At 38.6% G+C, this 12,979-nt stretch overlaps 1 protein-coding gene across 11 annotated transcripts in view; it reads right to left on the bottom strand.

Annotated features, from left to right (window-relative positions):
- The window catches only part of Grm8 (glutamate metabotropic receptor 8), a 732,322-nt gene that overhangs the window by 379,705 nt on the left and 339,638 nt on the right, over positions 1 to 12,979 (bottom strand). For all 11 annotated transcript variants that reach the window (XM_040291623.2, XM_021722399.3, XM_078040287.1 and 8 more), the window contains 3 exons: positions 8,006 to 8,141; positions 6,555 to 6,709; positions 5,287 to 5,424 (listed from right to left, as the gene is read on the bottom strand). In XM_040291623.2, the coding sequence (XP_040147557.1) occupies positions 5,287 to 5,424; positions 6,555 to 6,709; positions 8,006 to 8,141 (429 nt within the window). The remainder of the gene's footprint in view (positions 1 to 5,286; positions 5,425 to 6,554; positions 6,710 to 8,005; positions 8,142 to 12,979) is intronic.

The raw sequence follows: 12,979 nt of genomic DNA, 5'->3' as shown, positions 1-12,979 counted from the left end.
AAAATAAACTGACAGGCCTTTCTAGGAGCTAATTATTGAGTCTGCTATTTGGTTCACTGACAAAATCGCTTGTTTGAGGGAAGAAACATATTTGTGCATTGCTTTTTCCATTACCACTATTTCTATCATCATAAATAAGAATCAATAGGCCATTTCATGTAGCATATGCTCACCACCATTTAGTATCTGAGTGTCAGCTATATACAGGCTAAGCTGCAGTGCCCCGGCTGAGGATGAAAACCCAATGGATCAGGAAAACAATTCAATTTCAATAAGACAGTATGTACATCTTTGTGAGCTCCTTGAGAGCAAAAGGGGCCTGTTGTTTGTCTCTAATAGTTTCAGCACATTGCCTGGCACAGGGCAAGCTGTTTAAATGAATCAACAAGTGATTGGATGATAAATGAATCACTTGTTGATTCATTTAAACAGCCTGCCCTGTGCTAGGCAATGTCCTGAACTGGCAAAAACAAATAGAGGTTCTAAGGTCATATGTAGGACTGATTGGGTTTGTGGGGGTGGGGTGATGTTTGGATAAGGGCAGAGCTTTTTACAATTCATGGCAGAGAAAGGAAGGTAGAGACCTGGTGTGAGCCCAGAGGGAGCTCACACTCAGATCACATACTCAGATCCCTGCAATATTCTCTAGCTGCTGCTATTAGAGAAGAAATGTGATTGACAATAAGAGTCAAGTGACACCTCTGAAGAAAAACTCTCCACTACCAACAAGAGTCTTGCTGGACAAAACAATGTCAGATAAGGGACCATGAGAAAAAAAACAGGAAGGAGGAGGGAAAAATAAATTTTAAATAAAAGGAGGGGACAGCGCAAGAGGAGCTGAGGCAGAGGCCTGTGGGGGAAACAGGTGTTTGAAAAATGTGTGAATGCAAGGCATCCTGAGGATGTCAGTTCTGGGGAATGGAGAGGCATTAAAGCTGAGGGTAGAATGAGGGATGAGGAGGGAGGGATAGGTCAGATAAACATCTATGAAACAAAACCCCCACCACAGATAACAAGTACAAAAGAGCCCATTTTCTCTTCTTGAGAAAGACAAAGAGAATTTTAAGTAGGATTAAGTCCTGGTAGCTTTCAGAACGCAGCAGCTCTCAGAAGCAATAATAACTACATAAATAGCTAAGTGGATGGTAGGAATTACCTCACTTGGAATTTGGCCAGCATATCAAAAGTTAGCACTACAATCACATCTTTCTGAAAGCTTTCCTGAGATTCTAGGGGGGGAAGTCATCTTAGAAAACTGTCTGAACGGAATTAATGTTAGGAAGAGGATGCTCCTCACTGCTTGAAGATGTTCTGTCTCCCGAAAATTAATAAGACAGAAGCCCTACCCTGCTGGGAAGCACTCTCTTATCCATGTAAATATACTGCCAGCATTGCCCCCAGTGGAAGCAAATAAGTACAATCACAGATTACAATGGCCTAATGTAAAATCCTACTCAACAAATAAAACTATAAATGATGTTCCAAATGCAGAGGAAAAGGGCCTTGTAGACATCTTGTTCCCAGAGAGCTCCTTTTCCTGAGTATAAGTGGTTAAGCATGGACTTTTCCAGATAAATTCACAATTATATCAACCTCAGGACACCTCTTCTAATAAATAGCCTATTTTTTCTCTTAAGTGTGTATGTTTAACCACCAACATGCTACATCACTTTCCCTCCTTCCCCCAAACAGAGATGAAAGTTAAGTGTGTTTCTTAAAAGAAGAAGAAGAGGATGAGAAGGAAAAGGAGGAGGAGGAGAAGAGGAGGAGGAGGAGGAGGAGGAGGAGGAGGAGGAGGAGGAGGAGGAGGAGGAGGAGGAGGAGGAAGAAAGGAGGACAAGGACCAGGAGGAGGAGGAGGAGGAGAAATTGTTAGAATTTCCCATTATTCTTTTGTTTTCCACCCAGAAACAAGTTATTTTGGGCTCTTCCACAATGGAATTTGCATGAAAATCTGTTTACTGACCCAGTTCCCTAAGGGTGCCTTTGCTTTAGCACTTGCTGCAAACACCATTTTCATTGCACTGGAAACAGTTCTAATTGGACAAATTGTTACAATTACAGCAGCACCCAAATAAATCAAAGGAATCTAACGTGGACCTGCCACCAAGTCCGAATCCTACAACAACCAGTTCAATATTTACACCTTAAATAAATGTCCAGTCAATGCCATTTGTAGATGCTACTGGTATAGTTATATACCTCATTTTCTTGGAAAATATTAGTTTGAAGAAACTGATTATTCTGCAAATAGTCTATTAAAAAGTTAGGTGATTGTTTATAGCTAACTTCCTACAGTTACATATACACATATATGAGTTCATTCATACATATACATGGTAGTTCATCCACTTCACGATCTGGTATGGTTTCATTACTACAGTGTAAACTGCAGCATTTGAACTTGTAGGGGCCAAACAATACTAGTCAGAACTCAGAAGCACCGTGTAAAAATATGTCTCAATGAAAAATACATGTTCCTCTTTGGTAAACTCTCATCACAAATCTTCTACCAACTCACCTCTCTTTATGTTCCATTATTCCCTAGTTTTCATCCTCTTCTCCAACATCTGAACCTCTTTGGTGTTTGCACACCTCCATGCCTGTGACCTGCAGACACACTTTCTTCTTCAACTTGGATGCATTTTCCCACATCTTTCTTATTATCAAATACCTCTTCCACAAAGCTTTGGATTTTACCACTTGAATTTACAGTTATATGTTTTCTGAACTTCCTTAATACCCAAGTCCAAATTTAGCATTTGATCATGGAATCTTCCCTCTGGTTAAGTATATATTTGCATGTATCTTTTCCCTCACCAAATTCCATCCTTTAGAGGTAATATCACCCTCCCCAGCCCCACTATTCTGTTTTGTTTAGTTTTGTTTTTTGTTTTTCCTGACTCCTTCCTTTGAGGCTTCTGCCATCATTCCCTGCCTTTTCTCAGTCTCCTATGAAAATGACATCTCTGTTTTCATCTCTAATCTCCAAACTTCTTGCTTATGACTCCCTAATTTGAATTTTTAGTGAACTCTCTGTAAGGTCCCAGACTTTCTGCTGCCACCTGCTGGGCAGTTCCACAGGGAGAACTAAATTCAAACCAGTTTCCAAACATCTACAATTCATTCAGCTGTTTTCTCTGCTAACTAATCACATCACCATTTTTCTAGACTTCCCTGATAGAAGTCTAATGTTCAGAACCACCAGCACTTACCATTCCCACCCTAGGGCTAATCACCCACGATGTACCATAAAGATCACCTACTAGAGCATATATTCTGGGTGTCCTATCCCACACCCACTCTCCTGGGCAGAGATCACCCATTGCAGGACTCCTGGGTGAGTCCTTCCTGATCTGCTCCTTCCCACCCCCCAAATCTTCCTCACACTTCTGCCAGAAACAGCTTCTTAAAATTATTTTTGAAATATTTATATATTGCTCAGGTATCTGAGTATTTCTCTGGATGAAAAGCCCCAAGTTATTCTTTCTTACAGGTAGGATAAAGCCCAAACACCTTCACTCTAGAACTTCTAGGGAAAACAAACAAACAAAAAGCCTTCAAGACCATTCATGACCTATTTCTTTAGCTTTACCTGTCATTAATCTCCCTTTCAATCAGGACTCACTCTAGCTTTCAGAACTGTTTTATCACTTTTCTTTGAACACGAGACTCCTTCTGGCTCTGGATCCTGGAATGTGCTGCTCTCATGTCTTCACATGGTAACAAGGACTCAACTATCACCTCTTAGACCACCTTTGGAGTGCAGAAAATGATACCACCCTCTCTCCCAGTTCTATCTAGTCTCTTTTCATGTTTATTTTATTTCTCCTAAGCACATCTCAGCATCTGGAAGTGTACGTTTACATATTTAGTGTCTGTCTCCTCACATTCAAACGCAATCCCCATGAGCACAAAACTTGTTTCTCTTCACTCACCTCTACCCCTGAACAGAACCTGGCACACAGGAAGCCTGAAGTCAGATTCCTTCTCTGTTTGACACCAATTTTCACATCTTCATCTTCTCTCTGATTACATGTCTCCTCTAGCATTTAGCTATGACCTCTTTCATTTGAACAGCTATTTCTAAAAGGAGTGAGGTAGAGGAAATGGACATATCAAAACATGCAGGAGAGTGGCGAGGTGAAGGAGAGAATGGTTTAATAAAACACATGTTCAGGTTTTGCAGTTTTTTGTGTAGAGAATTTATGTGTTGCTATGGTTTAGATGTGAGGTGTCCCCCAAAAGCTCATGCGTGAGACAATGCAAGAAAGCTTAGAGGTGAACTGACTGGGTTATGAGAACCTTAATGCAATCAATGTGTTAATCCACACTAGATGGTAACTCTGGGCAGGTAGGTGGGGAGGAGATGGGTTCCTAGTGGCGTGATATCTGTCGACTAAGATCTCTGAAATCATGAGCCCCCAAAATAAACTTCCTCCTTTAATTGTTCTTGTCAGTCCTTTACGTTGTAGCAGTGAAAAACCACATTGAAACACGCTTCTTTTTTACAATTTTCCCTTTAGTTTCATGCTTTTTTATCCTACTATAAATAATATTCTTTATCATTTTCAATGTGTTAAGTTCTAACACATATATTATAGATAGATGTTTACATTGATCTCACATCCATAACCTGGCTAAATTTACTTCTGATTGCTAAGTAATTCTTAAAATCTCATAGTTGCTTTCTATGTACACAATCATGTTCTCTGCAAATAAATACAGTTTCATTGTAACATTAAAAATGGACAGTGTCATTATTATTTTTAAGCAGGAGCAATAGAAAATTAAAGTATCAAAATTTCATAGCTGCTCTAGGATTGCTGCTATGCTTGGATAGAAAATAACAGCCTTACATCAGAGGGGGTGTGGATAAAAACAGTGGAAACCACTGTTCTATAGCAACTTATGGTCCATCATCCTCACTACATTTTGAACTCCTAGAGAGCAATACCACATCTTATTTATGTGTTTATAGCCCATCAAACCTAACAGAGTTCTTTCTCCAAAGTCAACACTTAATAATGCTACTCGAATAGAACTGAAATACTCCAGAGCTGCACATGTGGAGTATGTTCAGTAAACACTTGTTGATAACAGTGAGAACCAGTAAGAAAATCTGAGCTTGCTGAACCACCAGCTCACACTCTGCTTTGCTGGGAAACGATTATGAGAGGGCACAAGGGAGCAGAAGACACTCTCTTCATCATTCATACTAGAAAAAAATTTCATTCTCCAGGTAATGCTAAAACAAATGTACTGAGGAAAATATTGAAGAGGCTACCTGTGCATTTCTTTATATGACTGTTCCTTTTTCCATGGGATCCTAACTTGCATCCAAAATTCTCCTCCCAAAATTCTGCAAACCACACATTTCTTCGATTATTGGCAAGTGTTCGGCTTCTAAAATATCGATCAAATCCTGTTTGAAAGAAAAAAAGGTATGTTTTTAATATTCTTTCCAAATCAAAACTAGATACTGTCAGGATGTTTAAATAAATTAGATTGGGATTGATGCATGAAAAATTTTTATCTGAATATAACACATAAGGGAGAGCTAGTAGCCCAGTTGTAAAGGATTCCCTATGGCAAAGGCCAAGGAGGATCAGTGGGCAGTATTTTCATCCCTACCCTTAGCAGCTGGCTCCAAGTATCAGTACAACAGGAAAGCCTGCTGCTGTTGTCATCCTTATCACCTCTCCCACTACTCTACATTTCCTGGGGCCACAACCAGTGGATCATGAATGTTCCAGACCCAACTTAGACTTTTAAAATTCTTTCTCCTCTCTCCTCACCCTCTCCTAGCATGGATCGATGTTCCAGAGTTTCCTATGTCTCTACCCATTTCAAAATATATCTCTCCTACATGGTCCATGTTCAGTCAATTGAGTAAAGCAATCAGTGCTAATGGGATCTTATGGAGTCACAGGAAAGTGTGCTGAAGTGTTAGTTTGGTCAGGTGACCACCTCACGGAAGGCAGACCACCTGTAAATAATGCTTCCCTCCCAAGGATCATGATGAGAGTAGGAATTTTAGTCACAGTCATCAAGGCCATTTGGAAAGATATTTGGGAGACAGACTCTATTTCAAGGATGCTCAAAATCATTCCTGTTGGATTTATTTATCCATAGAGTCTAACTAGCAATTTGTATCTTTTTTTTTTCTTTTAATGAATCAAACACTTTCCCTCAACATACTATAACCCTCATATATTCCCATGAAAATATGCAAACTTAAAAGTGTAATCACTAGCATGGAATCATCTAAGGATAACTGGTTCTGCTTCTTAAAAAAAAGAAGATAAAAATAAAATATAATGGGTACTGTTTTGTTCAAAGAAAAATACCTAGTGGTTAATGTTATCCATTAGAAACCAATCTAACAGCTACAGTAACTGTGAAGCTACTGTATCGACAATTCTGCTCTAAGAGCTAAACATTCTACTCAGAGTCATCAATAATGGGCACATTTCACTGTATTCTAATGCTCTGCTTTGTCTTTGTGTTTTGATTCAATTGGAATAAAAGGAATGCTCTGTGGTGCATCCTTACCATCAATTGATGCTCTTTTGGGCAAAATTGTCACAGCCCCTTCTGCGATCTCCTCCTGCTGATAAACAGGTGCTATTTTGGATCCCCAGCTATCTGAGCCAATCCACAGAAAATGCCCACTTTGGTTTAATTTTTTGGCCGCTTCCAATATCCTCCTGTAGGAATACAAGGAAATAAATATACCACTTTTATCAAGAAACACTACAATTATGGAGATTACAAGACTAGTATTATAGTTTGAATGTGTCCCCCAAATTTCAGGCATTGGAAGCTAATGATTTGAAGGTAGGGTTTGTGGGAGGTAATCAGAGTTATATGAGGTCATGATGGTATGGCTCGTAAGATGGCATTATGGGATTTATAAGGAAAAGAAGAGAGAGTCAAACAAGAAGCTTCTTTGTCTTGCTACATAATGGCCTCCCCCATGTTATGACCCAACAGGAAGGCCCACAGCAGATTTCACACAGATGCTTGTGTCATTCTCTTAGACTTCCAGAACCAAGAGCTAAATAAACCTCTTTTCTTTATAAACTACCCAATCTGTGGTATGCAGAAATAGCAACAGAAAGTTAAGAAAACCAGTCTGATGAAGCTAAATACGCTCAGGAGGTCAATGTTAAACAATTAGTCAATCATTCTAATTGTGTGAGTCTTATCATCTCCTAAAGAAAATATAGCAGAGACTTTAACTCCAGCACATGTGTTAATTAGCCTTATCTTCAACCCCATTCCCATTGCTCTTATCATCCTTATTTATCTCATCTCATTCAGTTCCAGGCTTTACTCTATGGGAATTTAAGATGTAGAAACTATGATTTTGTCGTTTCTTAATGCAGAGTAATACTCCATTGTGTATAAATGCCACATTTTTTTTATCCATTCATCTATTGAAGGGCATCTAGGTTGGTTCCACAATCTTGCTATCGTGAATTGTGCTGCTATGAACATCGATGCAGCAGTGTCCCTGTAGCATGCTCTTTTTAAGTCTTTAGGGAATAGACCGAGAAGGGGAATAGCTGGGTCAAATGGTGGTTCCATTCCCAACTTTCCAAGAAATCTCCATACTGCTTTCCAAATTGGCTGCACCATTTTGCAGTCCCACCAACAATGAACAAGTGTACCCTTTTCCCCACATCCTCTCCAGCACTTGTTGTTGTTGGACTTCATGATGGCTGCCAATCTTACTGGAGTGAGATGGTTGATATATTAAGAAAGATGTAATGTTTTGAAAGACCAACAATAAAAAAATTAAGAGTTAAAAAAAAAAAAAAAAGAAACTAGAAGCTTGTTGTCTGTAGCAAAAGGCAGCCTGTAATTAAAAGAGAACTTGACAATTCCTGTGAAATCCCAGTTTTGACACTGAACATAAAATATGGCATCCCCAAATCCAAATATGAAAAAAATATGGAGCATAAATCTGATTCTTCATACAAAAGAAAAGTAACCAGCACCTGATGTCATCCTCATTGGCAAACATAATCACTGCTCGAGCATTAGGTGTTTCTAGCAGGCGTTTGATAATTTTTTCAAATTCTCCAGGTCTTGGTTCACGTGGAATTTTCTGTGACTGAGCAATGCAAACACCGCCTAATGGGGAAAAAAAGAGGTAATTCAGAAAGAGTGTGTGTTTAATTAAACCTTAATGATGCCAACTACTTTATAAAAGCATATGATTCAGTATAAGATGCTGTTTCTCAAAACACAAATCATTTACCTATTAAAAGTAATTATGCTTGTATTATAATATGTGCATCAAATAAGGAGTATTAATTACTTAATCATATATGAATTTGAGTTTTTTCTCCAAATGTAAACATTATTTTTGTGGATGTACATAAGAAAACCAAGGTGTTTATGATGCATGATAAGAGTCAAGGAGTGGAAGGGAGAGGGTTGTTTATGTTTACTCAACAGAAAGTCAAAGGACAGGTGACTGAATTAATAAAAAGTCTGAGTATGTTTTATAGGTGAGACCCCTATTAAGTATCAAGGTCCTTTTGCTACTTTTCTTTATTAGTAGACCTCACTGAAAGTTAATTTCATTTTACTGCTAATAGTATTGCAGCAAGATTCTCATGCATCAGTGTTATGATGTGTTATGAGACAACTAGTCTCCAAGGCTCTCTGAGACACAGACAAGTGGCATCTTGTCTGCCAACACCAGAGACAACACCAGAGAATCAAAGTGGCAGACATCCCATCCAAACTGAAAGAAAGGGAGGGAGGAAGGAAGAGAGAAAGAGGAAGAGAAAAAAGGAAGGGAAGAAAAAGAAGGAACTTTTCTTTGGGTCTTTTTTCTAAGGCAATGAGAAGCCAAAGAGAAAACTTTTGAAGACCTCTCTTCCTCTGGAGGGAAAGAGGTTTCTCCAACTACCATGGAACAGAGAGAAAGCATACTCTGATATTAGAAAAGAAAGCAATACTAGCATAGGTTTCTACTGCATTATGGTTTAAATAGGATTTTTTTTTTAGTCAGTCAAGAATTAAATCACCATTTATATCATTGTTTCAGTGGGCAAAGATATTTTTACTTCCAAACAATTGACAGTATATTTAGTCACCCAACATTGCTGAATGCCATTACACAATGAATTGGACTTAACACTGAACAGTCCAGTCCAGTCCAGACCAGGAGATGCCATCCAGTCTGGGAGATAAGTGTTTCATAAGTAATCTTGGATATGTGGTAAAGCATAGAATTAACAGAGTATGCTATGCAATGGGAACACCAGAAGGAATTACAAAAAAAAAAAAGTCTGAATAAGCTAGATTTTAAAAAGGAAACACACATCCATATAAAAACAGGACACTCATGGTAGAGCCCAAGGTAGGCAAAAACCTGATTACAACCTGTGGTAGAAACTGGTTGGAGTTGAGGTTAGAAAGAATAATCAGCTCCAGATTAAGAATGACTTTTTAGTCATGCCAGATGCTATAGATTGAATATTCATATGTTGAAACTTAATCTTCACTGTGACTGGGAGGGAATTGGGTCATAAGAGTAAAATCCTCATGAATGGGATCGGTTCCCTATCAAAAAGAGCCCAGAAAGCTCCCTTGCACTGGCTGGCATGTGAGGACACAGCAAAAAGGCAGCTCTCCATGAACAAGAAAACAAATCTCTATCAGAATCCAACCGCACTGGCACCTAATTATGGACTTCCAGCCTCCAGAACCAGGAGAGATAAATTCCTGTTGTTATATGCCACCCACTCCATGATCATTTGTTACAGTGTCCTGAATGAACTAAGACATTAAATAATATAGGCTTTATTTTAAAAACAATAATAACAATAATAGCCAGGCTTGGTGGTGCAAACCTGTAATCCCAGTGGCTAGGGAGGCTGAAGCAGGAGGATTTTGAGTTCAAAGCCAGCCTCAGCAAAAACAAGGATCTTAGCAACTCAGTGAGACCCTGTCTCTAAATAAAATACAAAAAATAGGGCTGGGATGTGGCTCAGCAGTTGAGTGTCCCTGAGTTCAATCTTTAGTACGAGAAGAGAGAGAGAGAGAGAGAGAGAGAGAGAGAGAGAGAGAGAGAGAGAGAGAGGGAAAGAGAAAGAGAGAAAGAAACTATTAAAAGGTCATAAGCAAGAGAATTACATACTGGACTTCATGCTTTAGAGAGAAACTGAGTTGGCTATATACAAGAAGAGTCTGGCAGCTGACATTGGATCCCCAGCGTGCATGATCAGACTTAATGTATATGGCAGTAATATATGACTTCCAGTGCTACATTACTAAAAGCTTATTTCTTAAAATAAGTTTGAGAGCATTCAAAAGTATTTCTATAATGGAACTACTCTTACTTACAATATTGCTCTTTAGGCATAGGAATTGCTCATAACCCACAGATTGAGCCATGCTGTAGTGAACTAGCATACCATTAATAGTTGGGATGATTAATTCATTCCTTCAGTAAATATTTATTGAGTATCCAGTATCTGCCTGGGACTGCATGAGAGCTATGCATGCAATGGTGAATAAAATGGACTTGGTGTCTACCTTCATAAAGCTTAGAAATATTGTGTAAATCAGGCTTACTGCAAACAAAACTGTAACAATTATTACATGGTTATGAATTAAGAAAAGCCCAATAAGAAGAAGCAAGGAAACTTAATTTAGATTGAAAAATATTCAGGAAAAGTTACCCAAAAGTGATGTAATTTAGCTGAGGTCGAAAGGATAGAAGAATGGTAGAGAACAGAATTGGAAAGGTCAGGAAAGAAAGTTAGATCCAGCAGAATTAATGAATGGAGAGGAGAGAAGTATAAGAAAAAGGTAAAAAGAAGACAGAGGCCAAAGTATGCGTGGCTCTATAAGTCTCTGGAATTGCATGAGTGAAGTGTGTCACTTCCTCACTGACTGTTACTCTAGCTCAACCCTGGATAGCCCCTATAAGAACATCATATATGAACATTGCATTTCATGGCAGAAAAATGGATGAAGACTGCTGATGTAAATGGAAACCCAAAGTGAAAAGAGCAGGAGGCAATGAGGAGGTGATTAGATTAGGTAGAGGGGCAATGGTGACAGGCAACCCTGGCTACTGGAGCCGGAGAAGAGCAGATGGAGCTCAGGGATAATTCCTGACTTAGAATCAATGGGTTTTGAATTGCTTTGATGTAAGTAGTGAAGCAATGAGAAACTACCAAGTATGACTCCAAGTATTTGGCCTTTGTGACCAGTTATGTGATGACATCATTAAACAAACAGGATGAATGGTATATGGAAGATGAATGGTACACAGAGGAGAAAAGCAGCACTTTGATTCAAGACAGGTCATACCTATGGAAGTACCTATGGAAGAGCAAACTGGAAAAATGGGAATGGAGCTAAGGGAAGAAAAGGGAAATCTGATATATCATGTGACTGTAAAAATCCACACACAAATAGGGTGAGTGGAAACAGTAAGTAACTGCAGAAATGCAACACCAAAACTTTAGTGCTCTCTGAAGAACAATAGCTGTTTCAAAATATGATTTCCCTTTTAATTAAATTGCCATATTTACTGAAGTGCCGCATTAAAGACATATGATATCCTGAGTATCATTCTATGGCTATTCTGACTCCAGAGCCAGAAGAAATGAAAATTGGAAAAATTTTATTATGACTATTTTAGATGAGGCAAACAGGCAATCCAGACCTGTAGTTTTGTCTGAACTCACTGATTGATTTATTCACTAAGGACCTATTTATTGGCCATTTTTTTGTTTGCAGAAAGCTGAATTAGTTAGATTGAATTTATACTTAGTTTAAATCCATTTCACTGTTTTCCATTCATTTTCTTCACCTTATATTTGTTAAGACTGGTCGGTTTGTATTTTCCTGAAAAAGGACACTGCACAATTAATTTATATCAGCTGAACAAATAATTACAGTGAACCTTTGGCACACAGCATGCTGCTGTTGGGTGCCTCATGGATATTTTATTGGGTTTAGACTGATTACTTCTCAAGCGATTGGAGTTTGTAGATTAGGGTACTTTCTTTATCCCTGCAACTCATTCATGCTTTCTATCTTTATATCAGTCAAAAGCCAGGCAGTTAATCCATTCACAAGCACTCTGGTCTACTGTGTTTCAGAAGCTACAGGCATTCAAAAGATCACCAGTCCCAGGCAGATAACTGAAGGACAATACATGCGCATAAGAAGGGTCAGACCAGAGTGTTAAATTAGATAACAACGCAAAATAACAGGGTAAGATTCACAGAAATCCAGTAATAAATGACAGACAAGATATCCCTCAAAATAGTCCCATGACTTAATACAAATAAGGAGTCATATTATATACTGTTAGAATTTATTTTAAAAATACAGTGAAATTCAGCCACACATTCAGTCCTAATCAAAGATACATTTTCTATCTAATAAAGAAACTCTATCATGATTTAATTTCCTGGGATGGGTAAGAGAAAGAGAAGTTGCCCTTCATCAAAGGGGCAATTTGTATATTGCACCCATATCTGCATATCTCACTCTGAAAGATTACTGACTGTGAATAATTCAAGAGACACTGCCTTTACTATTCTGAAGGTGTGGCCAGTTCTGGGGCGGAGGGTGAGGGGAGCTGTTTTTATAGCTTAGCACTTAGGAAAAAAATTTAGTATGGAGGAATTTATAATTGGTCGTTTTCCAGAATTTGTTGCATGGTTTCCTTGGAGGCTTGGAGACTGTGCAATTTTTCTCCTTTTGATTATTAACAATAATTAAAGATCATTTGTTGAACTGAATACTTTGTCTGCTCTACAACACAAATCCTGGCTTCTTTCCAGTCCCATCCTCCCCTGTACCACTGCTGTGTCTAATGGCAGCAATGTAAAGTTTGGCACTGTCACCATCTTTCTCATGAGGAGAAAGATGGCCTCAACCACCGGCGGGAGCTATTGGAGTCACAGTCTATTCTAAGTCAGAGCTATCTGATT

Source organism: Ictidomys tridecemlineatus, chromosome 2, assembly GCF_052094955.1.
Source record: "Ictidomys tridecemlineatus isolate mIctTri1 chromosome 2, mIctTri1.hap1, whole genome shotgun sequence".
Lineage (NCBI taxonomy): Eukaryota > Metazoa > Chordata > Mammalia > Rodentia > Sciuridae > Ictidomys > Ictidomys tridecemlineatus.
This window is presented reverse-complemented; position numbering and strand designations above follow the sequence as displayed.